Genomic DNA, 27926 nt, shown 5'->3' with positions numbered 1-27926 from the left:
TATATACCCTTCGATCCATCACCACTGTGCTGACCTATTTAGCGATCTGCATTCATGCCATTGGCCGGCATTGCGTCAGTCTCCTTCTGTTCCTTGCCTGTTGAAGTGTCTGTCCAAGTGTCTCTTAAACACAGAGGACTGGAGGCCTGTGACATGCAGAGGTCGGTGCTGGGGCTGCGGTTGTTTGTCATTCATATTAATGATCTGGATGAGAATGTAAGTGACAAAGTTAGTAGGTTTGTGAGAGACACTAAAATTCATGGTGTAGTGGAGAGGGAAGAGGATTATCTAAGTTTACAGCGGGCCCTTGTTCAACTGTAGAGGTGGGTACAGTGACAATGTTTTAAAATACATCTTGCAAGGGACGTGGATAAAAAAGGTGGAAAGGAATAATGGGCAAATGGGACTAGCTCATTAATGCAAATTGGTCGGCACGAACAAGTTGGGCCGAAGAGCCTCTGTGATCTCCTTTATAAATCCATTCACTCACCCCCTTTTCATATTAATCCACCACTTTCACGCACTCGTTTCTGCTGTCTATCTCCCCTATTTATTTCTGCCCTTGGGGGAAGATGTCGACCTGAAACTTAGACTGTCCATCTCTCTCCACACACGCTACCTGACACGCTTGGTTCCTCCAGCATTTTGTGACTGTTTGATCGGGAAAAATCTCTGCTCTCCGTCCAGCGGAAAACCCACGGGGAGGCATTAATTGTCCATCCGCTTTCGTCTGGTCAACCCACGGGAAAGGTTCGTGTCAACCACCCGACTGCGCCTGAGGTCCAGCGGCCTTTCCCCGACCCCGGGGCCACATTGCCTGAGTCTCCCCCCGATCCCCGGGGCCGCGCTGCCCGACTCTCCCCCCGATCGCCGGGGACTCTCTAATTTTCTGCTTTTCCCCCCAGTCTCTGTCACCCTGGATGTGGAAACGGCGTGTCCGTGGCTCGAGGTGTCTGAGGATCGGAAGAGTGTGAGATGTACCCGGATCCGGAGAAATCTCCCTGAAACTGGGAAGAGATTCACACACTGGGCTTGTGTGCTGGGATCGGAGGGATTCACATCGGGGAGACATTACTGGGAGGCGGAGGTGACGGGGAATCGGGGCTGGAGTCTGGGAGTCGCCGCAGAGTCTGTGGAGAGGAAGGGAGGAGTCAGTCCGTGTCTGGAGACCGGATTCTGGGTCATCGGGCGGGTTGGTGACGAGTTACATCGGGATTATAACATGTTCCGTTTTTTCTGCTCCCCCGAGTCCCGTCTCGCTGCCGGTCCCATCCCCGGGAGGGTGGGAGTTTATCTCAGTTACGAGTCCGGGACAGTTTCATTTTACAACGCGGAGACCAAGTCCCATCTCCACACCTTCACTGGGAATGAATTCACGGGGAAACTTTATCCTTTCTTCGCGACCTGGGATGTAAACCAGCGGCTGAGAATCTGTTCCGGTTCCGCTCCGGATCTGTAAACGGGTCGGATCCTGGGAATATAAATGAGCGGAGAGTGCAGCTAAATACGTGGCTAAGGAGATGGTGCAGGAGGGAGGGCTTCATGTTTCTGGACAATTGGGCTTTGTTCCCGGGAAGGTGGGGCCTGTTCCGACTGGACGGTTTGACCCTGAACTGGATGGGAACTAACATCCTTGCGTGTAGATTTACTGGTGCTGCTCCGGGGAATTTAATCTAGATTTGGAGAGGGAGGGGAACCAGAGTGTTAGAGCAGATAGTGAGAAGGTATGGAATACTTTCTGCCAAAACTTTTCAATTTTAGTGCAAAACCAAAACATATGAATTAAAGAGGCATCAGCAGAGTTGTATTTATTACAAAGCGGAGAAACATTCGGATAAAAACTGTACAGCTTCTGTTTAGAAATGTAAGCTCGATGAACCACTTTAAATTGTAGAAGAGAATGACGAGCACAGAAAGATGATTTATTAACCCGCTTAAGGAATTTTATTCCATCTATCATCAGAAATCTGACAATTTAGGTAATTCTCCCAAGTTTTTTTTATTTTATCTAAAAAGTCTTGTCTAGATTCAATCAACAAGTTATAGATACCGGTAATAGAATCATTAACAAAAGGTTTTAAATTTAAAAGATCGTCCAGAAAATTTTTATCAGGACCTATAGGAAAAGTAGTTAATTGGAAACGTAAGAAATCTCTAATTATCTGTAAAAATGTGTTTTTGGGAGCGCAAATTTAGTTGACAATTGGTCAAATGCAGCAAGAGATCCTGAGATAAAAAGGTCCCAAAAACACTTAATACCTAGTTCATCCCAATCCTTAAAGACTTTGTCAGTCATGGAAGGGATAAAAAAAAATAATTAAGGAGAATGGGAGATGGTAATGAAAAATTTGCTAAACCAAAAAATTTCCTAAATTGAGACCAAATCCTTAAAGTTTGCTTAACAATTATGTTATCTTTTATTTTATTTGCTGAAAAAAGAAGAATATGATCCAAGAAGAGAGACAATAGAGGAATTTTTTACAGAATTAACTTCTAAGGAGACACTTGATGGGCAATCTTTATGATAATTATAATATCGAAAGTAATATTCCTATTCTTTGTGGTGGCGTGTTGGGGAGGCAGCATTAAGAAGAGGGACGCCTCACGTCTTAATAAGCTGGTAAGGAAGGCGGGCTCTGTCGTGGGCACAGAACTGGAGAGTATGACATCGATAGCAGAGCGGAGGGCGCTGAGTAGGCTACGGTCAATTATGGAAAACCCTGAACATCCTCTACATAGCACCATCCAGAGACAGAGAAGCAGCTTCAGCGGCAGGTTGCTATCGATGCAATGCTCCTCAGACAGGATGAAGAGGTCATTACTCCCCAATGCCATTCGGCTCTACAATTCAACCGCCGGGGGCAAGATATGTTAAGTGCCAAGTGTTAGAACTGAGTTAAAGTTACCATTCAAAGAAATTTAGTAACTTTTTAAACTTATTAAGAACTCAATATTTTTACTGAGACAAGTATTGTATGTAATTAAAGTTTTCTTTTTTTTTGCTACAATATGTGTAAGGGACATTGGAAAAATGTTGAATTTCCCCATTGGGGATGAATAAAGTATCTTTCTATCTATCTATCTATCTATATTGGCAGCCCAATAGTAAAACCTAAAATTGGGTAGGCTAATCCACCCATCTCTTTATTTCTTTGTAGGTAAACTTTACTTAAACGAGCTTGCTTGTTATTCCAAATATAAGATGTTAAAATTGAATCTAAAGAATCAAAGTAGGTCTTCGGAATAAAAATAGGTAAGGCCTGAAAAAGATATAAAAATTTAGGAAGAATCTTATTTTAATTGAATTAATTCGGCCAATTAGAGATAAAGAAAGAGACCATTTAGAAAGCGTCTGTTCCACATAATTCAATAAGGGGTTTAAGTTTCCTTTAAATAAATTCTTGAAGTTTTTAGTAATTGTTACACCAAGATATGTAAATTGACTTGTAACAACTTGGAACGGAAATTTGGCATTTGATGACATTAGGTCATTTAAAGGAAATAACTCACTTTTATGTACGTTCAGTGTATATCCTGAAAAAGAACTAAACTGGGAAATTAAAGAAAGAAAAGAAGATAATGAAGTTTCAGTGTTAGAGATAAAAAGTAAAATATTATCAGCATATAATGAAATTTTATGAGTCATACCTTCCCTTAGTATACCAAAAATGTCCTTAGATTCTCGAAATGCTATTGCTAAGGGTTCAAAATTTTAGGGTCCAATTTGACCAAATCCCCTTGCTGCCTTGTTTGGTATTGCAGATGAAGATATAACTTCACAAATTTCTAACCTACAGGTTTTAGTTTTTACCTCTCTTTTAGCAAGGAGAGAAATTTTGCTTAAATGGAAGGCGTCTACCCCTCCTACACATCTTCAATGGCTACGTGATATTATGTCTTATTTAAATTTAGAAAAGATCCGCTACTCAGTATTAAATTCTAAACAATCATTTTATGATATCTGGGGACCATTCCTAAATTACTTTTCCAATTTATAAAGTTTAACAGTGCACAGACATTTATGTATAATTTTATCTTCTCTTCTTAAGCGAATATGTTTTCTTTTCTAATTTATCTATTATCATCCATCAGCTTTTTTCTTTGGTAGTTGGTAGGAGGTTGACTTTTTTATATAAAAAATTATTTTATGATGTATGACCTATCTTTAAATTTTTGATTACAGAGTGGTATATCTTTATGTGTTATGCTATAACATTTTGATCAAATTTATCACGATAGATGAATGGACACAAGTTATGTTGAGATGTATCCATGTGTTGCACTCTGTAAATATTGTTTTTTTCTGAATAAAAAATATTGTAAAAAGAAAAGAAAGAAAGAGCAGATAGTAAGGTGGAGGTGGATAAAGATCATGCGAGGATGGCATGTACAGACAGAAATCAAAGGTTGATACATGATAGAAATGTTCTCAGGTGCATCTATTTCAATGCACGGAGTATTGTAGGTAAAACAGATGAGTTTAGGGCGTGGATTGACATGTGGGATTACGACATTATTGCTATTAGTGAGACTTGGTTGCAGGAGCGGCGGAACTGGCAGCTTAATGTTCCGGGGTTCCGTTGTTTCAGACGTGATAGAGGGGGAAGGATGAAAGGGGGAGGAGTGGCATTACTAGTCAGGGAAAATATCACAGCTGTGCGTAGACAGGACAGACCGGAGGGCTTGTCTACAGAGGCCATATGGGTGGAGCTGAGGAACGGGAAAGGTATGACCACACTAATATGGTTGTATTATAGACCGCCCAATAGTCAGAGAAAATTGGAGGAGCATATCTGTAGAGAGATAGTAGACTGATGTAAGAAACAGAAAGTTGTAATAGTAAGGGATTTTAACTTTCCACATATTGACTCCCCCACTGTAAAAGGGCTAGATGGCTTGGAGTTTGTCAAATGTGTTCAGGAAAGTTTTCTAAATCAATATATAGAGGTATCTACGAGAGAGGATGCAATACTTGATCTCCTATTAGGAAACCATACAGTCAGGTGACAGAAGTATGTGTAGGCGAACATTTTGGGTCCAGTGACGATAATGTCATTAGTTTCCAGTTAATTATGGATAAGGATGGGTCTGGTCCTCGAGTTGAGGTTCTAAATTGGAGAAGGGACAATTTTGTGGAAATAAAAAAGGATCTAGGAAGAGTGGATTGGGATAATTTTTTTTTTCTGGCAAGGATGTGTTCAGTAGGTGCAAGGGTTATATTATAAGGTTGTATTATAGACTGCCCAATAGTCAGACAAGCGTGAGGTGTTGCATTTTGGGAGGACAGATCAAGACAGGACATACACAGTAAATGGTAGGGCACTGAGGAGTGCGGAGGAACAAAGGGATCTGGGAGTTCAGGTACATAATTCCATGAAAGTGGCGTCACAGGTAGACAGGGTTGTAAAGAAGGCTTTTGGCATCCTGACATTCATTAATCAAATTATTGAGTATAGGAGCTGGGATGTTATGATGAGGTTGTATAAGACATTGGTGAGGCCAAATTTGGAGTATTATTTGCAGTTCTGATCACCCAACTATAGGAGGGATATCAGTAAGATTGAAAGAGTGCAGAGAAGATTTACTAGGATGTTGCCAGGTCTTCAGGAGTTGAGTTACAGGGAAAGATTGAACGGGTTAGTAGCTTATTCCTTGAAGCGTAGAAGAATGAGGGGGGATTTGATAGAGGTTTACAAAATTATGAGAAGTATAGACAGTAAATGCGAGCAGGTTCTTTCCACTTAGATTAGGAGAGATAAATACGGGAGGACATGGCTTTAGGGTGAAAGGAAAATGTTTTTGGAAAAAGAGGAGTGGCATTACTAGTCAGGGAAAATATCACAGCTGTGTGTAGACAGGACAGCCCAGAGGGCTTGTCTACAGAGGCCATATGGGTGGAGCTGAGGAACGGGAAAGGTGTGACCACACTAATAGGGGTGTATTACAGACCGCCCAATAGTCAGAGAGAATTGGAGGAGCAAACCTGTATAAAGATAGTAGACCGATGTAAGAAACAGGAAGTTGTAATAGTAGGGGATTTTAACTTTCCTCATATTGACTGGGACTCCCAAACTGTAATAGGGCTAGATGGCTTGGAGTTTGTGAAATGTTTTCAGGAAAGTTTTCTAAATCAATATATAGAGGTACCTACGAGAGAGGATGCAATACTTGATCTTCTATTAGGAAACCAGACAGTCAGGTGACAGAAGTATGTGTCAGCGAACATTTTGGGTCCAGTGACCATAATGTCATCATTTTCAAGTTAATTATGGACAAGGATGGTCCTCGAGTTGAGGTTCTAAATTGGAGAAGGGCTAATTTTGTGGAAATGAAAAAAGATCTAGGAAGAGTGGATTGGGTAAGTTTTTTTCTGGCAAGGACATGTTCGGTAAGTGGAAGGCCTTCAAAGGCGAAATTTTGAGAGTGCAGAGTTTGCCCGTTCCTGCCAGGATCAAAGGCAAAGTTAACAGGCATAGGGAACCTTGGTTTTCAAGGGATATTGGTGATCTGGTTAAGAAAAAGAGAGAGGTGTATAGCAGGTAGAAGCAACAAAGAGCAAATGAGTTACTTGAAGAGTATAGAAAATGTAAGAAAATACTAAAGAAGGAAATCAGGAAGGAAAAAAAGAAGACATGAGGTGGCTTTGGCAGATAATGTGAAGGTAAACCCAAAGGATTTCTACAAATATATTGAGAGTAAATGGATAATAAGGGACAGAATTGTTCCCTAGAAGATCAGAGTGTGGAGCCTCACGAGATGGGGGAGATCTTAAACAGTTTTTTTCAATCTGTATTTACTCAGGAAACTGGCATAGTGTATATGGAAGGAAGGGAAACAAGCAGTAGTCTCATGGAACATTTGTAGATTAAAGAGGAGGAGGTGCTTGCTGCCTTACATCGAATAAAGGTGGTTAAATCCCCCGGGCCTGACTTGATACTTTCTCGGACCTTGAGAGAGACTAGAGTAGAAATTGCAGAGTCCCTGACAGAAATATTTAAAATGTTCTCAGCCACGGGTGCAGTGCCGGAGGATTGGAGGGTAGCTCTTGTAATTCCGTTGTTTAAAAAAGGCTCCAGTAGTAAACCAGGTAATTACAGGCCAGTGAGCCTGATATCAGTAGTAGGTAAATTATTGTAAGGTGTTCTGAGAGATCGGATTTACAAGTATTTGGACAGCCGAGGGCTGATTAAGGATAGTCACTATGGCTTTGTGCATGGTAGATCGTGTTTAATGAATGTTGTAGAGTTTTTCGAGGAGGTTACCAACAAAGTAGGTGAAGGAAAGGCTGTGGATGTTGTCTACATGCACTTTAGTAAGGTCTTTGACGAGGTCCCACATGGGAGGTTAGTTCAGAAGGTTCAGACACTAGGTATCCATAAAGAAGATGGAAACTGGATTCGAAATTGGCTGTGCGGGAGAAGACAGAGAGTGGTAGTGGATGATTGCTTCTCAGACTGGAGGCCTGTGACTAGTGGTGTGCCTCAGGGATCTGTGCTGGGACCATTGTTGCTTGTTGTCTATATAAATGATATAGACACCAGGATTGGAGGCGTGGACAGCGAGGAAGGCTTTCAAAGCTTGCCGAGGGATCTGGACCAACTGGAACAATGGGCCAGAGAATGGCAAATGGAATTTAATGCAGACAAGCGTGAGGTGTTGCATTTTGAAAGGACAAACCAAGGTAGGACATACACAGTAAATGGTAGGGCACTGAGGAGTGTGGGGGAACAAAGTGATCTGGGAGTTCAGGTACATAATTCCCTGAAAGTGGCGTCACGGGTACACAGGGTTGTAAAGAAGGCTTTTGGAAGCCTGGCATTCATTAATCATAGTACTGAGTATGGGAGTTGGGATGTTATGCTGAGGTTGTATAAGGTATTGGTGAGGCCAAATTTGGAGTATTATTTGCAGTTCTGGTCACCTAACTATAGGAAGGATATCAGTAAGATTGAAAGATTGCGGACATGATTTACTCGGATGTTGCCAGGTCTTCAGGAGTTGATTTACAGGGAAAGACTGAACAGGTTAGGACTTTATTCCTTGAAGCGTAGAAGAATGAGGGGGGATTTGGTAGAGGTTTACAAAATTATAAGGGTATAGACAGTAAATGCGAGTAGATTCTTTCCATTTAGATTAGGACAGATAAATACGAGAGGACATGGCTTTAGGGTGAAAGGGGAAAGGTTTAGGGGGAACATTAGGGGGAACTTCTTCACTCAGAGAGTGGTGGGAGTGTGGAACGAGCTGCCATCTGACGTGTTAAATACGGGCTCATTCTTAAGTTTTAAGAATAAATTGGATAGGTACATGGATGGGAGAGGTTTGGAGGGTTACGGACTGGGTGCAGGTCAATGGGACGAGCGGAATAAAGTTTCCGCACAGACTAGAAGTGCCAAATGGCCTGTTTTCTGTGCTGTAGTGTTCTATGGTTCTATGGAGTGAAATAAACACGAGATGGGAATTATCGATCGATTAATTTTAACTCGTTCACCGCATCCGTCAACCGGACAGAAACACCGGGGTTCAGCAGCAGCCTCGGTCGGCGGGTCCTGAGCTCCCCCGGGTCCGAAAGTCCACCCGTAATGAGACAGGTTAAATGGGACAAGTGGGGGCGGTGCTGACCGGAAAAGACAGTGAAGATTGTTCATTAAGTTCATCCGACATTTCTTTGTCCCCCATTACTACTTCACCAGCATCATTTTCCAGTGGTCCAGTATCAAGTCTCATCTCCCTTTCACTCTTCATGTAACTGAAAACTAAACTTTTAGTATCCTGATTTATATTATTGGCCAGTTTGCTCTCATATTTCGTCTTGACCATTCTTATGGCTTTGTTCGTTGCATTTTGTTGGATTTTAAGAGCATCCCAATAATCCAACATCCCACTCACCTTTGCTACCTTATATGTCATTTCCATAGGTTTAACACAATTATTACATGCCTTTTCCAGCTCAAACTGTGAATTAATTTAAAGTCAGTCCCATAATTTAATAAAGTTTTTATCTGAAAACTATCTACCCTCGCAAAGATTGTACTGAAGACCGCATTTGATTTTTCTTCAGCCTTGTACGCTTCACATTGAAATAGTATGTGCTTCGGCAGTTTCATAATGACAAAATGTACACGACACAGAATGAAGTTTTCCAATTAGATACAAGGCATAATTAAGCATAGTGTGGGCATTTCTATGTCATGTGAATACCATTCCTTCTCTTGTTTTAAGCCCTTCTTCTATAAACCCAACAGGTTTATGTATTCTGTAAAGGTGTCTGTCCTTATGTCCATTATCCTACGTCTTGCCATAAGCCCATAATTCTTAACACCACCAACCCTTTAGCTTCTAATTTGCTAAGTGGAAGGTCTATATCCACAGCTTAACACTTAACAGCTTTTGGTGCTAAACAGTCAACATCATCATTACCCTCAACAGTGTGATGTGCAGGGCCCATAATATGCAGACATATAAATCAAACTTTATATATGAAATACCCTTTGACAAGTTTCCAACAGTCAATCTGACCTACTGCCAGAATGACCTGTTTAAGGCTCATCAAAACCGAAATGTATTCTGAGCAAATTATAAGGACCAATTTCCTCCACCCGCTGTAAGCCGATACTGTTGGGAAAGAATTCTGCTTCCTATGCTGATAAATGGCTATAAGTCATTTTTTTATCATTACCTGCAATTCAGGCACACAGAAACAGCCACACCAACATCCCCAGTTAACTTATCTTTTGATTCATCTGTAAAAATGGTTACTGTATGATAATAACTTTCATTAATATACTGATGAACCAACAGACTCTCAGGCAGAAAAGAATCCGATCGTGTAACCTAAAATCAACTGAAGTCATTGGAAAAAACAAGGTGGGGCTACAGAGAAAGCTACAGTGGGACATATTGTATCATCCAATACACCCATATTGCCAGCGTGGTAAGAACCCAGCCACCCAAAACAAAAAACACTCTTCTTGTGATGTCCCCAACCGTCCGCCAGCACACCTTTAACAGGATGATCATTTCCTTGCCCCCGCAAATTAATCCAGTATGTTGACATCAACTTGAACCTCTGTTACTTTGAGGGCAATTGTCCCATTGCAATCACTAAAGCCAAAACAGGAGACAACATTACTGCACTGGAAAACAATCTTAAAGTGTGTAATTGTATCACATACAAACATTTTTAATTTGAAGATGAAGCTGATCCATAAGCCACACAGACATAATCAAGAACAGATCAAATTAAACAAATATAATTGGTCAACAAAGATGTTCATGTTGCACCCAAGAATACCCACATAGATGTCTGAGGAGATTTAAAGCTCCTTTACGTTTATCAATTATTTTACTGATAGGTGCTTCCACGTCAGCTTATTATCCATCCACATACTGAGAAATCTTACCACTGACACTTCCTCAAGATATTAATCATATAATTTAAAATCAAGTGCAAGGCTATTAATGCTGTTTGTAAACCACGTAATGCGTTTTAATGGCTGAAAGCTTAAAATCCTCATCAATCTGCCCACTGTTTGACCTATTAATTGTAAATTGCAATTAATACCTCTAATCTTTAAAGCTACGTCATCTGTATATTGTGATTTACCCAGGGAATCCCATTTTCCCATCTCAGAGAAAATATCATTAATCATAATATTAAATAATGAAGGGCTACAAATACTGCCCTATGGGATCCCATTCTCTATCTCAGAGAAACACAAACATAACATGCCGACCGGTACTTGGACAGTCCATCCAAAAAAAACTCTGAAAAATTATACAATGTCCCCCTCACTCCTAATTTAATCAAAAGTCCTTTCTTCCATATCATTTCCCTTTTTCAGTATCAAGAAATACTGCTATTACAACATCTTTATTTAATTGTGCTTTCCGAATATCATCTTCCAAACCTAAACTGAATCTAATGTCATTTCACCCTTCCAAAATCTACTTTAATAAAACACTTTATCACCACTCTTTCCAAAATATAACTCAAGCGCTTGATTACCATACATTCCATAAGTTTACATAAATGAGACATTCACGATATAGGCCCTTAACTAGAAGGATCAAATGGGGATCTGCCAGGTTTTAGAATAGGCACTACTATTTCCATTTTCCATGAGGAAAGTAGATGCACAATTCAAACATTTAATATTTTACAAAAGGGAATTATATACAATTACAATTTCAAATATCACTCTTTCCTGGGGACACCTGACCTGCGTTATTAATAGACTTCTTAAATTCATACAAAGAAATCTCTCCATCAGTGATACTATCATTGCTACAGCTGACCTCCAGCACATCATTCCAGCACTGAAAAACATATCCCAACATTGTTTAACTTCTTCACTTAAATTATCCTGATTATGAATCTCAACAAATGACCCAGCCAGTAACACAACCTTCCCTGTTTCAGTAACAATCGTTTTTCCCTCATTAATCAACACTGGAATATTATGATCCCCACAAATCCCCCCATTTTCTAAATCATACCACAAACAATTCCAAGTTTAATATCCCTTCCAATATTATCTCCATATAACCTCCAGTAAATCACCTACTTCCTCACCACGGCCTTTGCCCTTTTATTGTTAATAATGTAACTCGGAGACTGATGCACCATCACATAAAAACTCACATTTCTCCCAATTTACTTCCTGTCCCGTTATAAATCCAAACTCATCAGGACAGGAAGGCTGACTGACTTTCACATAAACTAATCACCCTCTGAGTTCCCATTTGAGCGACAGGCACTACAGCCAATGACAGCAGCGGTCACTGTAAAGTCTGAGCTACGATAGGCTGGAGGAAATCGGCCCATGATCAGCCCCTCCTCTTCCGCTCCATCGCCATGGCGGAGATCAGCGATTCGCTTCTGTCGGTGTCGCCGGCCTCGGCGCCCACAAGGACGGGTGTGATTCCCCTTCGCGCCTCGGTGGGTCTGTTTCGGTGACGTCTGTGGTGGCTGACGATACATGCTTTGACCGGGAGCGAGCGAGGAACAATTACTACAACTCCCTGAAGGCCCCACTGATGACGTTATGGTGTTGTTTAGGGGTAAGGTATAAAAGCAAAATGGAGGAAAATGTAATGCATTACGTTTTCTGTACTGTGTCATGCCTTCAATAAAAAAATTAAATTAAAAGAGAGATTCCAGCGCGAAATAGATAGAACACAGAACAAATCAGCACAGTACAGGCCCTTCGGCCCACAATCTTGTGCCAGCACTTAAACTCTGCCTCCCTAAGCTTAAATTCCTCCATATATCTATCAAATAGTCTCTTAAACTTCACTAGTGTATCTGCCTCCACCACTGACTCGGGCAGTGCATTCCACGAACCAACCACTCTCTGAGTAGAAAATCTTCCTCTAATATCTCCCTTGAACTTCCCTCCCCTTACCTTAAAACCATGTCCTCTTGTATTGAGCAGTGGTGCCCTGGGGAAGAGGCGCTGGCTGTCCACTCTATCTATTCCCCTTAATATCAACTATACCTCTATCATTTCTCCTCTCAGCCTCCTTCTCTCTAGAGAGTAAAGCCTTAGCTCCCTTAATCTCTGATCATAATCCATACTCTCTAAACCAGGCAGCATTCTGGTAAATCTCCTCTGTACCCTTTCCAATGCTTCCACATCCTTCTTACAGTGAGGTGACCAGAACTGGACAGAGTACTCCAAGTGTGGCCCAACCAGAGTTTTATAGAGCTGCATCATTACATCGCGACTCTTAAACTCTATCCCTCGACTTATAAAAGCTAACACCCCATAAGCTTTCTTAACTACTCTGTCTACCTGTGAGGCAACTTTCAGGGATCTGTGGACATGTAGCCCCAGATCCCTCTGCTTCTCCACACTTCCATGTATTCTGCCATTTACTTTGTACTCTGCCTTGGAGTTTGTCCTTCCAAAGTGTACCACATCACACTTCTCCAGCTTGAACTCTATCTGCCACTTGTCAGCCCACTGCTGCATCCTATCAATGTCTCTCTGCAATCTTTGATAATACTCTGCAATATCCACAACACCACCAACCTTTGTGTCTTCTGCAAACTTGCCAACCCATCCTTCTACCCCCACATCCAGGTCGTTAATAAAAATCACGAGAAGTAGGGATACCAGAATTGATCCTTGTGGGACACCACTAGTCACAACCCTCCAATCCTAATGTACTCCCTCCACCACAACTCTCTGCTTTCTGCAGGCAAGCCAATTCTGGATCCACCTGGTCAAACATCCCTGGATCCCATGCCTTCTGACTTTCTGAATAAGCCTACCGTGTGGAACCTTATCAAATGCATTACTAAAATACATGTAGATCACATCCACGGCACTACCCTCATCTATATACCTGATCACCTCTTAAAAGTACTCCATCTATATTTTCATTTATATTTATCATTATTATTGTTATGAGCAGAGAGACAACATCTGCCGGCAGTAAATTCCATGTATGTGCACAGGTACTTGGCGATTAAAGTCTGATTGTGATTGTGATTCTGATTCTGATCAGGCTTGTTAGACATGATCTGCCCTTCAGAAAGCCATGCTGACTGTCACTGATCAGACCATGATTCTCTAAATGCCAATAGATCCTAGCTCTGAGAATCTTTTCCAACAGCTTTCCCACCACAGATGTAAGGTTCAATGGTCTATAATTATCCGGACTATTCCTACTACCCTTTTTGAACAAGGGGACAACATCCTCCTCCCTCCAATCCTCCGGGACCATTCCCGTGGACAATGAGGTCATAATGATCCTAGCCAGAGGCTCAGCAATCTATTTCCTCGCCTCGGATGCAGAACTGGGAAGTGGCAAAGGGAGTTCAACACAGATGAAGAGATTCATTTCTGCAGGTCAAATTTCAACACAGAATATAATATTAATGGTAAGACTCTTGGCAGTGTGGAGGGTTAGAGAGATCTTTACATAGAGAGTGGTGGGTGCATGGAATGGGCTGCCGGCAGTGATGGTGGAGGTGGATACAATAGGATATTTTAAGAGACACTTAGATAGGTACATGGAGCTTAGAAACATAGAGGGATATACAATCAGGAAATCCTAGGCAGTCTCTAGAGTAGGTTACATGTTCGGTACAACATTGTGGGCTGAAGAGCCTGTAATGTGCTGTAGATTTCCGTGTTCTGTGTCAAAGACAGGCAGAGGGATTAGTTTAAATGGACAGGAGGACAGCGTGGAAAGGTTGGGCCGAAGGGCCTGTGTTAGAGCCGTAAGGGAGGGGTTCTGTCCCAACCATCGACTCTATTCCCCTCAATAGATGCCTGACTTGACAACATTCTTGAAAAGTTGCATTCAGTTCCGCTTAGCATTCTGTACAAAGGATGTTTTGTGCTGGAAGAGTGCAGAGGAGATTCATCATGATTGAGGGGGCTTGTGTTCATAAGTCTATAAGGCATAGGAACAGAATTAGGCCATTCAGCCCATTGAGTCAGCACCTTTCCATCATGGCTGATCCCAGATCGCACACAATTCCAGATATCTGACCTCCCGCCATATCCTTTGATACCCTGACTGATCAGGAAACGATCAACTTCCGCCTTGAATATATCCACACACTCGGCCTCCACCGCAGGCTGTGGCAGAGCATTCCACAGATCCAATACACCTTGGCTAATTAAAAAAATAAGCTGCTTAACTCTGTTTGAAAATGTGGCCCCTCAACTTTGTGGCTGTGCCCCACCACAGGAAATACCTTCTCCACATCAACCTTATCCAGTCCTTTCAACATTCGGTAGGTTTCAATGAGATGCCCCGCATTGTTCTGAGTTCCAGTGAGCACAGGGTCAAAGCTGCCAAGTGCTCCTCATATTTTAACCCCTTCATTCCCAAAATCATCCTAGTGAACCTCCTCTGGACTCTCTCCAATGACAACACATCCTGTCTGAGCTATGGGGCCCAGCACTGTTGACAATACTCCAAGTGTGGCCTGACTAGTGTCTTATAAAGCCTCAGCATTATCTCTTTGCTGTTATATTCATGGGGCGAGATTGGACCTGTGTTGGACTGTGGAGATCTTGGAATCCGAGTTCATAACTCCCAGATAGTGGTTCCATTGTGAGGCAGTTATGTTGCAGTTGTATAAATCTCTTGTTTAACCACATCTGGAGAATTGCATTCGAATACAGGAATAATGCGGAGGTTTTGGATGGTGAGTGGAAGACGCTTAACAGGATGCTGCCTGGATAAAGTGAGACTGGACAATCTCGAGTAATTTTCTCCGGAGTGGCAGAGGCTGAGGGATGTCTGACAGACGTTTACAGGAATGTGAGAGGCACAGACAGAGTGGACAGCCGGGATTTTTTTCTCTAAGGAGGAAATGTCCAATGCCAGAGTGCATGAACTTCAGGAGAAAGGGGGGAAACACCCTCATTGGTCCTTTTTGCACTATTGAAGTATTTTGTAATTTAGTGTAATTTCCTATCTTTTCTCTGCATTGCTGCTGTTGGAAAAAAACAATTAGAAAAGACAATGATGTTAAAAACTTGACTCAGAATGATTAAAGAAGATTTGCGTTTCAAGTTTTGTTTTTCATACCCATAGTGGTGGGTGTCTGGAGTGAATATCGGGAGGTGGTGGAGGCAGATGTGATAGATGCTATTAGATACCACGTGACTGTGAGGAGAATGGAGGGATGTGTTCCTTGTGTAGGCAGAAGGGATTGGTTTAGTAAGGCATGAAATGACCAGTTCAATTGGTTCAGAACAACACAGTGAGCAGAAGGGCCTGTTCAAGGACAAGTACAGCAAGCAGAGCAGGTAAACTGGATAAAGTGATCCCACTCAGAGAACAGACTGTGACGTCAGTGGATATATGCCGGCATCACAGTTCTCTCACCAAAGATACTTCACTGCTGGATAAAATGAAGTTTGTGATGTTTATAACCGATGTGGTGAATTGTACTGCTCAGACATCTCATCCTACTGAGGAAATTAAAATTATTGTGAAAGCTGCAGAAAGGTATCTTGGTGTAACTGGTGTTTTGTGGGAAGCTTTAAATGAAGTTTTGTTGGGTGTGGTATCAGTATTCCAGTCTACTTGTGAACATACATAATAGTATTAAAATATATCAATGAAATGCAAGAAATCTGATTTATAATGGTCCAGACTTTAAGAAGTTTATTTCTGATTTGTCAGACTCTTCTGATGTTATATCTGTTCAGGAAACCTACACATTTTACGTTTTTATTCCTGTGCAGGAATATATTGTCGTTAGGCTTGACAGGTTAGTTGGTAGAGGGGTGGTGTTGCCAGTTTTATAAGGAAATGGGCAGGGTAGAGAGTTGTGAATGGGTATAAAATGTATGACGCACTTGTCGTAGAAATTCTTGATTCAACAGGTATGTATGTAGCTTCTTGTGTGAAGATATTAACTTCTTGAATCATATTTGGAGGTTTGGCCAGATAGATAGATAGATAGATAGATAGATAGATAGATAGATAGATAGATACTTTATTCATCCCCATGGGGAAATTCAACCTTTTTTCCAATGTCCCATACACTCGTTGTAGCAAAACTAATTACATACAATACTTAACTCACTAAAAATATGATATGCATCTAAATCACTATCTCAAAAGCATTAAAAATAGCTTTTAAAAAAAGTTCTTAAGTCCTGGCGGTTGAATTGTAAAGCCTAATGGCATTGGGGAGTATTGACCTCTTCATCCTGTCTGAGGAGCATTGCATCGATAGTAACCTGTCGCTGAAACTGCTTCTCTGTCTCTGGATGGTGCTATGTAGAGGATGTTCAGGGTTTTCCATAATTGACCGTAGCCTACTCAGCGCCCTTCGCTCGGCTACCGATGTTAAACTCTCCAGTACTTTGCCCACGACAGAGCCCGCCTTCCTTACCAGCTTATTAAGACGTGAGGCGTCCCTCTTCTTAATGCTTCCTCCCCAACACGCCACCACAAAGAAGAGGGCGCTCTCCACAACTGACCTATAGAACATCTTCAGCATCTCACTACAGACATTGAATGACGCCAACCATCTAAGGAAGTACAGTCGTCTCTGTGCCTTCCTGCACAAGGCATCTGTGTTGGCAGTCCAGTCTAGCTTCTCGTCTAACTGTACTCCCAGATACTTGTAGGTCTTAACCTGCTCCACACATTCTCCATTAATGATCACTGGCTCCATATGAGGCCTAGATCTCCTAAAGTCCACCACCATCTCCTTGGTCTTGGTGATATTGAGACGCAGGTAGTTTGAGTTGCACCATAACACAAAGTCCTGTATCAGTTTCCTATACTCCTCCTCCTGTCCATTCCTGACGCACCCCACTATGGCCGTGTCATCAGCGAACTTCTGCACATGGCAGGACTCCGAGTTATATTGGAAGTCTGATGTGAACAGGGTGAACAGGACCGGAGAGAGTACGGTTCCCTGCGGCGCTTCTGTGCTGCTGACCACCGTGTCAGACCTACAGTCTCCCAACCGCACATACTGAGGTCTATCTGTCAAGTAGTCCACTATCCAATCCACCATGTGAGAGTCTACTCCCATCTCCGTTAGTTTGTGCCTTAAGATCTTGGGCTTGATGGTGTTAAAGGCACTAGAGAAGTCAAGGAATGTAATCCTCACAGCACAACTGACCCCATCTAGGTGAGAGAGTGATTTGTGCAGCAAATACGTGATAGCATCCTCCACTCCCACCTTTTCCTTATACGCAAACTGAAGAGGATCCCGGGCGTGCCTGGTTTGTGGCCTCAGATTCTGTATTATCAGCCGCTCCATGGTCTTCATCACGTGCGACGTCAAGGCAACAGGTCTGAAGTCATTCAACACCTTTGGTTGTGGTTTCTTCGGTACCGGGACAATACAGGATGTTTTCCACTGTCTGGGTACTCTTCTCTGCTCCAGGCTCATGTTGAAGATGCGCTGTAGTGGTTCTCCCAGCTCAGTCGCACAGGCTCTCAGTAATCGTGGGGAAACTCCATCCGGTCCAGCCGCCTTGCTGGTACAGATCTTCCTCAGTTGACCTTCCACCTGTGCAGCCGTAATCCAGGGCGTGGGCAAGGTCTCCTGTGAGGGACGTAAGCCTGGTGTGGAGTTCTGCGGTGAGGATGAGATTGTGCTGTCGAACCTATTGAAGAAGTTGTTCAGCTGGTTCGCTTTCTCCACATCTCCACTTATGTTTTCCCCCCGCTTTGCACCGCATCCAGTGATGATCTTCATCCCATCCCACACCTCCTTCATGCTTTTCTTCTGCAGCTTTTGTTCTAGCTTCCTCCTATACTGCTCCTTTGCCCCCCTTATCTGTACTCTTAGTTCCTTCTGAACTCTTTTAAGCTCCAACCGATCACCATCTTTAAAGGCCCTCTTCTTCTGGTTTAGGAGGCCTTTGATGTGACTAGTGATCCAGGGCTTATTATTGGGATAGCAGCGAACAGTTCTAACAGGAACAACGGCATCCACACAAAAGTTAATATAATCCGTTGTGCATTCAGTGATCTCCTCAACGCCCCCACAGAGCCCCCCTTGCAGTACATCCCAGTTAGTAGTACCGAAGCAGTCTCTCAGGGCCTGTTCAGCTTCAGGAGTCCACTTTCTAAAAGAGCGTGTGGTGGTGGGATGCCTCATCACAATTGATTTATATCTGGGCTGTAACAAAACCAGGTTGTGATCAGCTTTCCCCAATGAAGGCAGCCAACACAGATGCCTTGTGCAGGAAGGCACAGAGTCGACTGTACTTCCTTAGAAGGTTGGCGTCATTCAATGTCTGTAGTGAGATGCTGAAGATGTTCTATAGGTCAGTTGTGGAGAGCGCCCTCTTCTTTGTGGTGGCGTGTTGGGGAGGAAGCATTAAGAAGAGGGACGCCTCACGTCTTAATAAGCTGGTAAGGAAGGCGGGCTCTGTCGTGGGTAAAGTAATGGAGAGTTTAACTTCGGTAGCTGAGCGAAGGGCGCTGAGTAGGCTACGGTCAATTATGGAAAACCCTGAACATCCTCTACATAGCACCATCCAGAGACAGAGAAGCAGTTTCAGCGACAGGTTACTATCGATGCAATACTCCTCAGACAGGATGAAGAGGTCAATACTCCCCAATGCCATTAAGCTTTACAATTCAACCGCCAGGACTTAAGAACTTTTTTTTAAAGCTATTATTAATGCTTTTGAATAGTGATTTAGATGCATATCATATTTTTACTGAGTTAAGTATTGTATGTAATTAGTTTTGCTACAACAAGTGTATGGGACATTGGAAAAAGAGGTTGAATTTCCCCATGGGGATGAATAAAGTATCTATCTATCTATCTATCTATCTATCTATCTATCTATCTATCTATCTATCTATCTATCTATCTATCTATCTATCTATCTATCTATCTATCTATCTATCTATCTATCTGTCTATCAACATAATAAAGGACCTTCCACTGACTGTGCATCATATAGACACTTTCCTCATGGAAAATGGTTGTTGTAATAGTGTCCATTCTAAAACCTTCAGCTCCCCGTCTAATCCTCCTTGTTATCGGCCAATATCATGAACGTCTCATTTATGAAAACTTGTGGAATGTGTGGTAATCGAGAGGTTGCATTATATTTTTGATAAAAGAGCTGATTTCACGTTTTATCAGATGGGAATTCGGGAAACTTTTGAATCAGTTTTGGGTTTGGAAGATCATATTAGGAAACACAGTTAAATAAAGATCAACACGTACAAACAAGCTGGAGGAACTCAGCAGGTCAGGCAGCATCCGTGGAAACGAGCAGTCAACGTTTCGGGCCGAAGCCCTTCGTCAGGACTGAAGAAGGAGGGGGCAGGGGCCCTACAAAGAAGGTGGGTGAGGGTGGGAAGGAGAAGACTGGTAGGTGCCAGGTGAAAAACCAATAAGAGGAAAGATCGAGGGGATAGGCAGGAAAGTGAAGGAACGTAAGGGGAAAGCACTATGGGTAGTAGAAGAAGGCAGAATCATGAGAGAGGTGATAGGCAGCTGGAAGAGGAGGCAGAGTGAAAGTGGGATGGGGGAAGGGAGGGGGAGTTAATTGCCGGAAGTTGGAGAATTTGGTGTTCATGCCAAGGGGCTGGAGACTACCCAGACGGTAGATGAGGTGTTGCTCCTCCAACCTGGGTTTCGCCTCATCATGGCAGTAGAGGAGGCCATGTATGGACATATCCGAATGGGAATGTGAAGCAGAGTTGTAGTGGGTGGCAACCGGGAGATCCTGTCTGTTGTGGCGGACGGAGCGGAGGTGCTCGACGAAGCGGTCCCCCAATCTGCGTCGTGTCTCGCCGATGTAGAGGAGGCCGCACCGGGAGCACCGGATGCAATAGATGACCCCGACAGACTCACAAGTGAAGTGTTGCCTCACCTGGAAGGACTGTTTGGGGCCCTGAATGGTGGTAAGAGAGGAGGTGTAGGGACAGGTGTAGCACTTACGCTTGCAGGGATAAGTACCCGGTGGGAGATCTGTGGGGAGGGACGTGTGGACCAGGCAGTCGCGGAGGGAACGATCCCTGCGAAAAGCAGAGAGGGGTAGAGAGGGAAAGATGTGCTTAGTGATGGGGTCCTGTTGAAGGTGGTGGAGTTTGCGAAGGATAATATGCTGGATCCGGAGGCTGGTGGGGTGGTAGGTGAGGACGAGGGGAACACGGTCCCTGTTGTGGTGACGGGAGGATGGGGTGAGGGCCGGAATGCATCCGGTGCTCCCGGTGTGGCCATCCACACCGCAATGCCATTAGCCCAGGAGTCAGTGTAGATGTGGATTGGTCCGGTGGTGTTTTGGAGGGGGAGGGCTACTGCTGCCAGCTCGGCAAGTTGACTGGACCCCCCTCCCTCTCTGTGGTAAATTTTGCCGGTGGCGGGATGAAGCGCTGCCGCTGTCCACAATGGTCTCCCCCTTTCCAGCGGCTGGAGCCTCTGTGAACCAGGCGCGCAGTTTGTCGTCGGGATGGAGGGAATCGAAGGGTTGACCCCAACACGCTGAGGAGGGTTGTACCTTGGGGATGTCCGGGGCAGGGTTCTGGGACTGGGGGGAAAGCCATGACTTGTTCATGGAGGCGGCTGACCCCTTCAGGACCGGGTTCAGCCCGCTCCGCAATGTAGCTTCCACTGGACAATGGAGGACGGCCCTCTCTGTGGGAGGAATTAGGGGACTTGACCCATCGCATTATGGGGAGGTGGGGGCGGAGGACGACAGGGTCGGGGCCTGTTTGGTGTTCTGTGTCGATGAACGCCAGGTAACAGGCTAGTAGCTGGCGCTCGAAGGGACTGTAGCGCGCTATGCGGCGGGATTGCCTGGGAGGATGGTGTGCTGGGCACCTGTATCGACAAGTGCCATCCACCTCTGCGTGTTTCCCTTTCTCCAATGTACTACGACAGGTATATGTGGCCTCAGGTCCCCCGGGCGGGAGCGGGCGAGAGAGCAAATGCCCTCGCCTTCATCCTATGGGGGGGGGGGAGAAGGTCTGCCACCCCTGTGGTGAGGCGCCTTGGTGGCTGAGGTGGGGCATTTCCTGTCTCAGGAAATCTCTGAGTTCTGTCCTGAGGGCAGGCGAGGCAGTTTCAGGTAAGGGAGGTGCAGAGGGTGGGTTGGTGTGGGCATGGTCTGGCCGGGCGGTCTGGGGGCTGGGGGCGCCCCCGCCTTGGATTTGGTGGCGGGACGGATGGTGGTCTTATTGTAGTTTGTTTTGCCCCTGCAATGCTCCTTCCACAGGGTATATAGGTTGGGGGTGGGGATGCCATCTATGCTGTCACGGTCCACCCCTGCACGCAGCAGGTCTGTGTACAGCTGCCTGCGTGTAAAGCGGGGAGGGGTTGTGTTTGGAGCCCTTGTCTCGGTCTTGCGGACCTGGGCGGATGCCCCCCTCTGCATATATTCCAGTCCCTCCAGGAGGGTGATGGCCTCCCGTACGGTCCTACCGCTGGCTGGTGCCATGGGGGGCAGGATGACTGACTCAAGTCGGGACGCGCGGTAGTGACCAGGTATCCTGCAGGGGCACCGGTCACTCCTGTGTCTTCGAGGAAGTTGCGGTCGCGGGCACCTTGACAGATGCCGTTGACCAGTGCCCGTTCGCTGATAACCCGGGTGCCCTCGCTGACCGTACCCCATTGCGGCCGCCTGTAGGGATCCCACTCCAGAAGGGTGGGATATCGGGCTCTCACCGCGGTCACTACCCGATCCCGCAGGGTAGTGCCCTCGCTGACCGTACCCCATTGCGGCCGCCTGTGGAGATTCCACTCCAGAAGGGTGGGATATCGGGCTCTCACCGCGGTCACTACCCAATCCCGCAGGGTAGTGCCCTCGCTGACCATACCCCATTGCGGCCGCCTGTGGGGATCCCACTCCAGAAGGGTGGGATATCGGGCTCTCACCGCGGTCACTACCCGATCCCGCAGGGTAGTGCCCTCGCTGACCGTACCCCATTGCGGCCACCTGTGGAGATCCCACTCCAGAAGGGTGGGATATCGGGCTCTCACCGCGGTCACTACCCGATCCCGCAGGGTAGTGCCCTCGCTGACCGCACCCCATTGCGGCCGCCTGTGGAGATCCCACTCCAGAAGTGTGGGATATCGGGCTCTCACCGCGGTCACTACCCGATCCCGCAGGGTAGTGCCCTCGCTGACCGTACCCCATTGCGGCCGCCTGTGGAGATCCCACTCCAGAAGGGTGGGATATCGGGCTCTCACCGCGGTCACTACCCGATCCCGCAGGGTAGTGCCCTCGCTGACCGTACCCCATTGCGGCCGCCTGTGGAGATCCCACTCCAGAAGGGTGGGATATCGGGCTCTCACCGCGGTCACTACCCGATCCCGCAGGGTAGTGCCCTCGCTGACCGCACCCCATTGCGGCCGCCTGTGGAGATCCCACTGCAGAAGGGTGGGATATCGGGCTCTCACCGCGGTCACTACCCGATCCCTCAGGGTAGTTCCCTCGCTGACCGTACCCCATTGCGGCCACCTGTGGGGATCCCACTCCAGAAGGGTGGGATATCGGGCTCTCACCGCGGTCACTACCCGATCCCGCAGGGTAGTGCCATCGCGGACTCCTGTTTGTGGTGCCCGCAGCGCATTCTTTATGCTCCGCTGGTCAGAGAGGCTTCCCAGGGCGCTTGCCTCCTGATGGGAGTGGCTGACGTTGGGCCCACCTCGTCCCACAGCCGGAGCAGCCAGGCAGCCAGGTGCTCGCCTGGTCGTTGGCGGTACCAATCCGCCGGTTGGATCAGCTGCTTGGAGGAGAAGTCCCGGATCTCCGTGGTCTCGGAGTGACTAGGGGTAGGCATGGGCGGGTTCTCTTCATCCCCTTCCTCGCTGCATAACTTTGGTAATGCACCTCTGATGTCACTTCCGCCCAGAGAGGGCGGGCACTGGGGATTAAATGCCAGGGTTCCCTACCGGGACAGCATGACCTACTCCTCCGGGAAGTCATGGAGAACCGCCGTTCCCTGTCTACACATCAGGCAGATTGGTGACAGCCCAGACAGTCTGTAGCGGCAACCCCCTATCTGTCAGCAACACCCCCACCAAGACAGCCTCACGTTCCTGAACCGGAGCACTATGCTGGAGATTTGGGGAAGTGCCGGGCCTTCCTTCTTCAGTGCTTCTTAGTGTTTGAGAAACACTCGTCCACGTTGTCCACGGGTAAGTCAAGGATTGCTGATATCATGGGGTTGTTGCGGGAAAGTGAATTAGCGTGGGCCACAGCTGTTTGGGATAACCATCCGGATATCTACTCTTCTTTCGCCACCTTTATCGTGGAAATGAAAAAGATTTTTGACCGCCCCGTCCGTGCTAAGGATGCCGCTAAGCGTCTACTCATTCTCCGCCAGGGCTCCCACGGTGTTGCAAAATATTCTGTGGAGTTCCGGACTAGCGGCCGACTCAGGGTGGAATGATGAGCCACTCAAAGGGGTGTTTCGGAATGGTCTCAGCGACCTGGTGAAAGACGAGTTGGCGGCGAGAGGCGACACTGAGAGCTTGGATTCCCTGATCCCCCGAGCCACCAGGTTGGACAATCGTCTCCGAAACGCCATAGAGAAAGAACAGTCGTCCACCACCGTTGGCCACTTCTCGGCACTCATTACCGCCTCCCGCCGGGACAGGCCTCTCTCCTCCTCCTGCTCCTAGAGTAGCTCCCAGCCCTGGCGTTTCCACCGCCCCGGGAGAGGAACCCGTGCAGCTGGGTGGAACCATCTTTCTTCCACAGAACGACCCCGGAGATTGAGAGCGGGTGAGAATCGATATTGCAGCCTGTCCGGCCTCTTCCGTACTACCTGTCCCTTTCGGCCAAACGGGGAGACTCACCGGGAGAAAGGCCGACCCTGATGATCCAGACAACATTCCCTTCCGTCCCCCGACCCCGGATGCAGCTTCAAGCTACTTTGTGTTACAGCCAACAGTCCCTGTCTCTGTTTGCAGTCGTGGACTCAGGGGCTGAGGGAAACCTTTCGGATGAAAACTTAGCTTTCCAAACCGGAATTCCTCGTGAGCCATTGTGTACACCCCTGGAAGCCTGGACATTGGACGGCTAAATGTACTCAATTCAATGTGTTCATAAAAGGGTTTTAAACAGAGGGGACACGCTCGGGTTGGCTTTGTGCGTTTCCCAACATACACGGTGGAATATTTAACGTCTCTGGTGATGGGGATGGGTAAATGTGTAAATGTCGTTTGTATACTGGATACAGACAGATAATTCTGTTTATACAAGAGCTCTTGGATAAAAGAGAGAAGCGATTTCAGCCATTTTTTGTCGAAATGCTTAACGGGAAGGAGAGATGGGGAAACTTCACTCAGGTAGTGAGAGTGTGGAACGAGCTGCCAGCGCAAGTGGTGGAAACGGATTTGATTTCAACGTTTAAGATTAATTTGGATATGTGCATGTATAAGAGGGGTACCGGGTCGATGGGCCTAGGCACCATGGTAGTCCGGCACCAGTTAGATGGGCCGAATGTTCTGTTTCAGTTCTATGATTCTATGTTCACCACGGTCAGCAGCGGCTCTCTGACATTGGATCGCGCATTTCTGCCCTCTCACGGTGATTTTCCCCAGGTAAAGCGGATATGAACCAGTAACCGACATACAGCAGCCATTCAGATATATTTTAATTTGCTTTTTACTTTGTGCTTTTGTCATTTAAACATGTTGTGTGGCTCCTACATCACGATGGTAGGATGTCTGCTGATGGTCAGCCTTCCACCCTGAGTGTGGCCAGTCTCACAGGTAACAACAATCCAGCTCATCATTCCAGAAGATTTTATCCACAGCGTCACCATCGGGGCCCGGTTTTGTACAGAATCCTCAAATGTCTTCACATTCAGAAGTGTAGGAATCTGCCGCGGGAGAAGGAGGGTTAATGTAGAGCTGGCTGGTCTACAGTGAGGGATGTTTACATTCCAGCAGCCTTTCCCCGACCGCTTCAGGTTCAAGTTCCAGCTTGTCGTGATTCAGCCGGACACCAGCACACAGAGAAAACTAAACATGCCCCGGTAAAATCCCTCTGCCTCTCGAAAGACATCCACGTCTTTCCTATCAGGAGGAGACGGGACCCGACACAAAATTCTCAGTGTGGTCTAACTAGACTTTTGGAGAGCTGCAACATGGTTCTTGAGATAAATGCCTCGACTGATGGCCAACACACCATACGCATTCTGAAACACACCACCAGCTTCATGGTAACGATGTGATGATGCAGCAGCGGGGAAATATCCCCCTTGTTTGTGACCTCCTGGTGGATAAACCGTATCCCTTCACCGTGCCACTTTGAATAGGTTCACGTCCACATTATCCAGGCATCCCACGTGTTTTTATTGGGATCTTCCACCTCGTTAAACCCATTTTAATGTTTAAAGTTACGTGTATGCTCAGTATGGAGTTATTACTCGCGGACTGCGAGAGTCCCCACAGTTACAAACTGTCAAGGAAATCTGCTTTTCGCCCCTCAGGTGGGCTCCATGTAAACATGAGATTCTGTGCCTCCTCCCACCTCCCGGAGTGTTCTGCCCAACCCCCCTCAGGTGGGCTCCGTGTAAACATGAGCCTCTGTGTCTCCCCACCCCCCCTCCCGGAATGTTCTGCCCAACCCCCCTCAGGTGGGCTCCGTGTAAACATGAGATTCTGTGTCTCCCCCCCTCCCCCGAAGTGTTCTACCCAACCCCCCCTCCAGATGGGCTCCATGTAAACATGAGCTTCTGTGCCTCCCCTCCCCCCCCCCCCCCGGAGTGTTCTGCCCAACCCCCCCTCAGGTGGGCTCCGTGTAAACATGAGCTTCTGTGCCTCCTCTTCCCTCCCCCCCCCCCGGAGTGTTCTGCCCAACCCCCCTCAGGTGGGCTCCGTGTAAACATGAGTCTCTGTACCTCCCCCCAACTCCCGGAGTGTTCTGTCCAACCTCCCCTCAGGTGGGCTCCGTGTAAACATGAGATTCTCTGTCTCCCCACCGCACCTCCCCCCCCCCACCCCCGCGGAATGTTCTGCCCAACCCCTAACAGGTCTCGGCATTGTTTTACCAAACCTGTTTGTCTGCTTCGGCTGCAAGTCCTTACTGTTGCTAGGATACCGGCCTGTGTGTTGGTTTATTCCGCTCGAGGTATGTAAGGTGCTGGTGAGGCGGAATCTTAATATTGATTTTGTTTCAGGACCCCCTGTGTCAGAAAGTGAACAGTACATTAAACACGCTCCAACAGAGATTCATTCTTTACAAACAAAAACAACTGGAACAATTAGCTCCAGATTCTTCGTGTCGTTTAGCAGATTGTTTCCCGATTTTACCGAGCGGTACAAAATCCCACTGGGACGTGAGTGTGAGTAGACGGAGTGATTCAGGGGCAGAATGGACACAGTGGAAGCAGACCCCTTTCCGAGTGATGGCGGCTACAGTCGATGATCCTCAAGTTCATCTTGAAGTGTAATTGCCATTCGACCGTACTCCGGTTTACGAGACGGCACGGTAGCGTAGTGGTGACAATGCTTTACAGTACCGGGTCCATACAGTACAGGGTTTCAGATAGGACGCTGCCTTTAATGGGTTTGTACATTCTCCTTGTGTCCGTGTGGGTTCCTCCGGTTGCTCCGATCTCCTCCCACAGTCCAAAGGTGTACTGGTTGTGTTACGTACCCCGTAACTGGGTGTCTTACCAGCAAAGATAGAAGAATCCGTTGGAGTCTGGTGGTACTATTTTCAAACAGTGTTTATTAGTAAAATATACAAATCAATATCAACAATGCAAATATATAGATAATACACGTTAGCAATACTAAACCTAAAAGTGTGGGTATAATAATAATCAATAATAAACAAGCTCTATCGATGTCTAGGGGATAATGAATTGTCATATGTGAATATAAAGTTGCTCAGTTCATACGTGCTGAGGTAGTTGTTGGTTCTTGTGTTTTAATCGTTGGAGAGAGAGCGAGCAAGCAGTGACAGCTACAGTCAGGCAAACCTTCCTTTACGTTCTTGATCCGTCGATGTGTTGTGGCCATTCAGGTATGACCCCTCTGTCCTTCAGCTAGACCGTTCTTCTGTGGTGGACTCGTCACCCAGGCGAGGGCGGACACGCACACAATCCCCCACCGGCCCTGCTATAACACTGTGAGTTAAACTGACCGATCCTTTGTTCGGTCCCCGATGCCCCACACCTTCTCATGGGTTCCAACACTCAAGCAGTGCTCACTAGTGTGCCTCCTGGTGTGTCTGAGGAGTGTCTTCCCAGACCTCTCATTTATCCCCACTCACGGGGTCTCAGGTGTCAATCAGTTTTGAATGGCTTAGCCCATTAAACCAGCCCACACCGGCTGTCCACTGAGGAATTTTAATGAACAGAATAGTACCAAGTAAACAGCCCTCTCCAGAGCCATAAGTCTTTCAGGAGTCATAATATGGTGGGTCAACAAGTCTCTCTCTCCTGGTGTTATCTCTCCCTTATCTGAAGCAGATGTTCCAGTCCCAGTATGTTTT

At 46.1% G+C, this 27926-nt stretch overlaps 1 protein-coding gene and 1 long non-coding RNA gene across 2 annotated transcripts in view; one reads left to right on the top strand and one right to left on the bottom strand.

The window, feature by feature from the left end:
• Nucleotides 1-20943, top strand: part of LOC140723119 (E3 ubiquitin-protein ligase TRIM39-like) — a 30187-nt gene extending 9244 nt beyond the window's left edge. The window contains exons 4-5 of the mRNA XM_073037745.1: nt 906-1034; nt 20879-20943. Of these exons, the coding sequence (XP_072893846.1) occupies nt 906-1034; nt 20879-20943 (194 nt within the window). The remainder of the gene's footprint in view (nt 1-905; nt 1035-20878) is intronic.
• The window catches only part of LOC140723118 (uncharacterized), a 198729-nt gene that overhangs the window by 22499 nt on the left and 148304 nt on the right, over nt 1-27926 (bottom strand). The gene's annotated exons all lie outside the window — the stretch shown is intronic.

Source organism: Hemitrygon akajei, unplaced genomic scaffold, assembly GCF_048418815.1.
Source record: "Hemitrygon akajei unplaced genomic scaffold, sHemAka1.3 Scf000101, whole genome shotgun sequence".
NCBI classification, from domain to species: Eukaryota; Metazoa; Chordata; class Chondrichthyes; order Myliobatiformes; family Dasyatidae; genus Hemitrygon; species Hemitrygon akajei.
The sequence above is the reverse complement of the archived record's forward strand: the minus strand, read 5'-3'. Positions and strand labels throughout refer to the sequence as shown.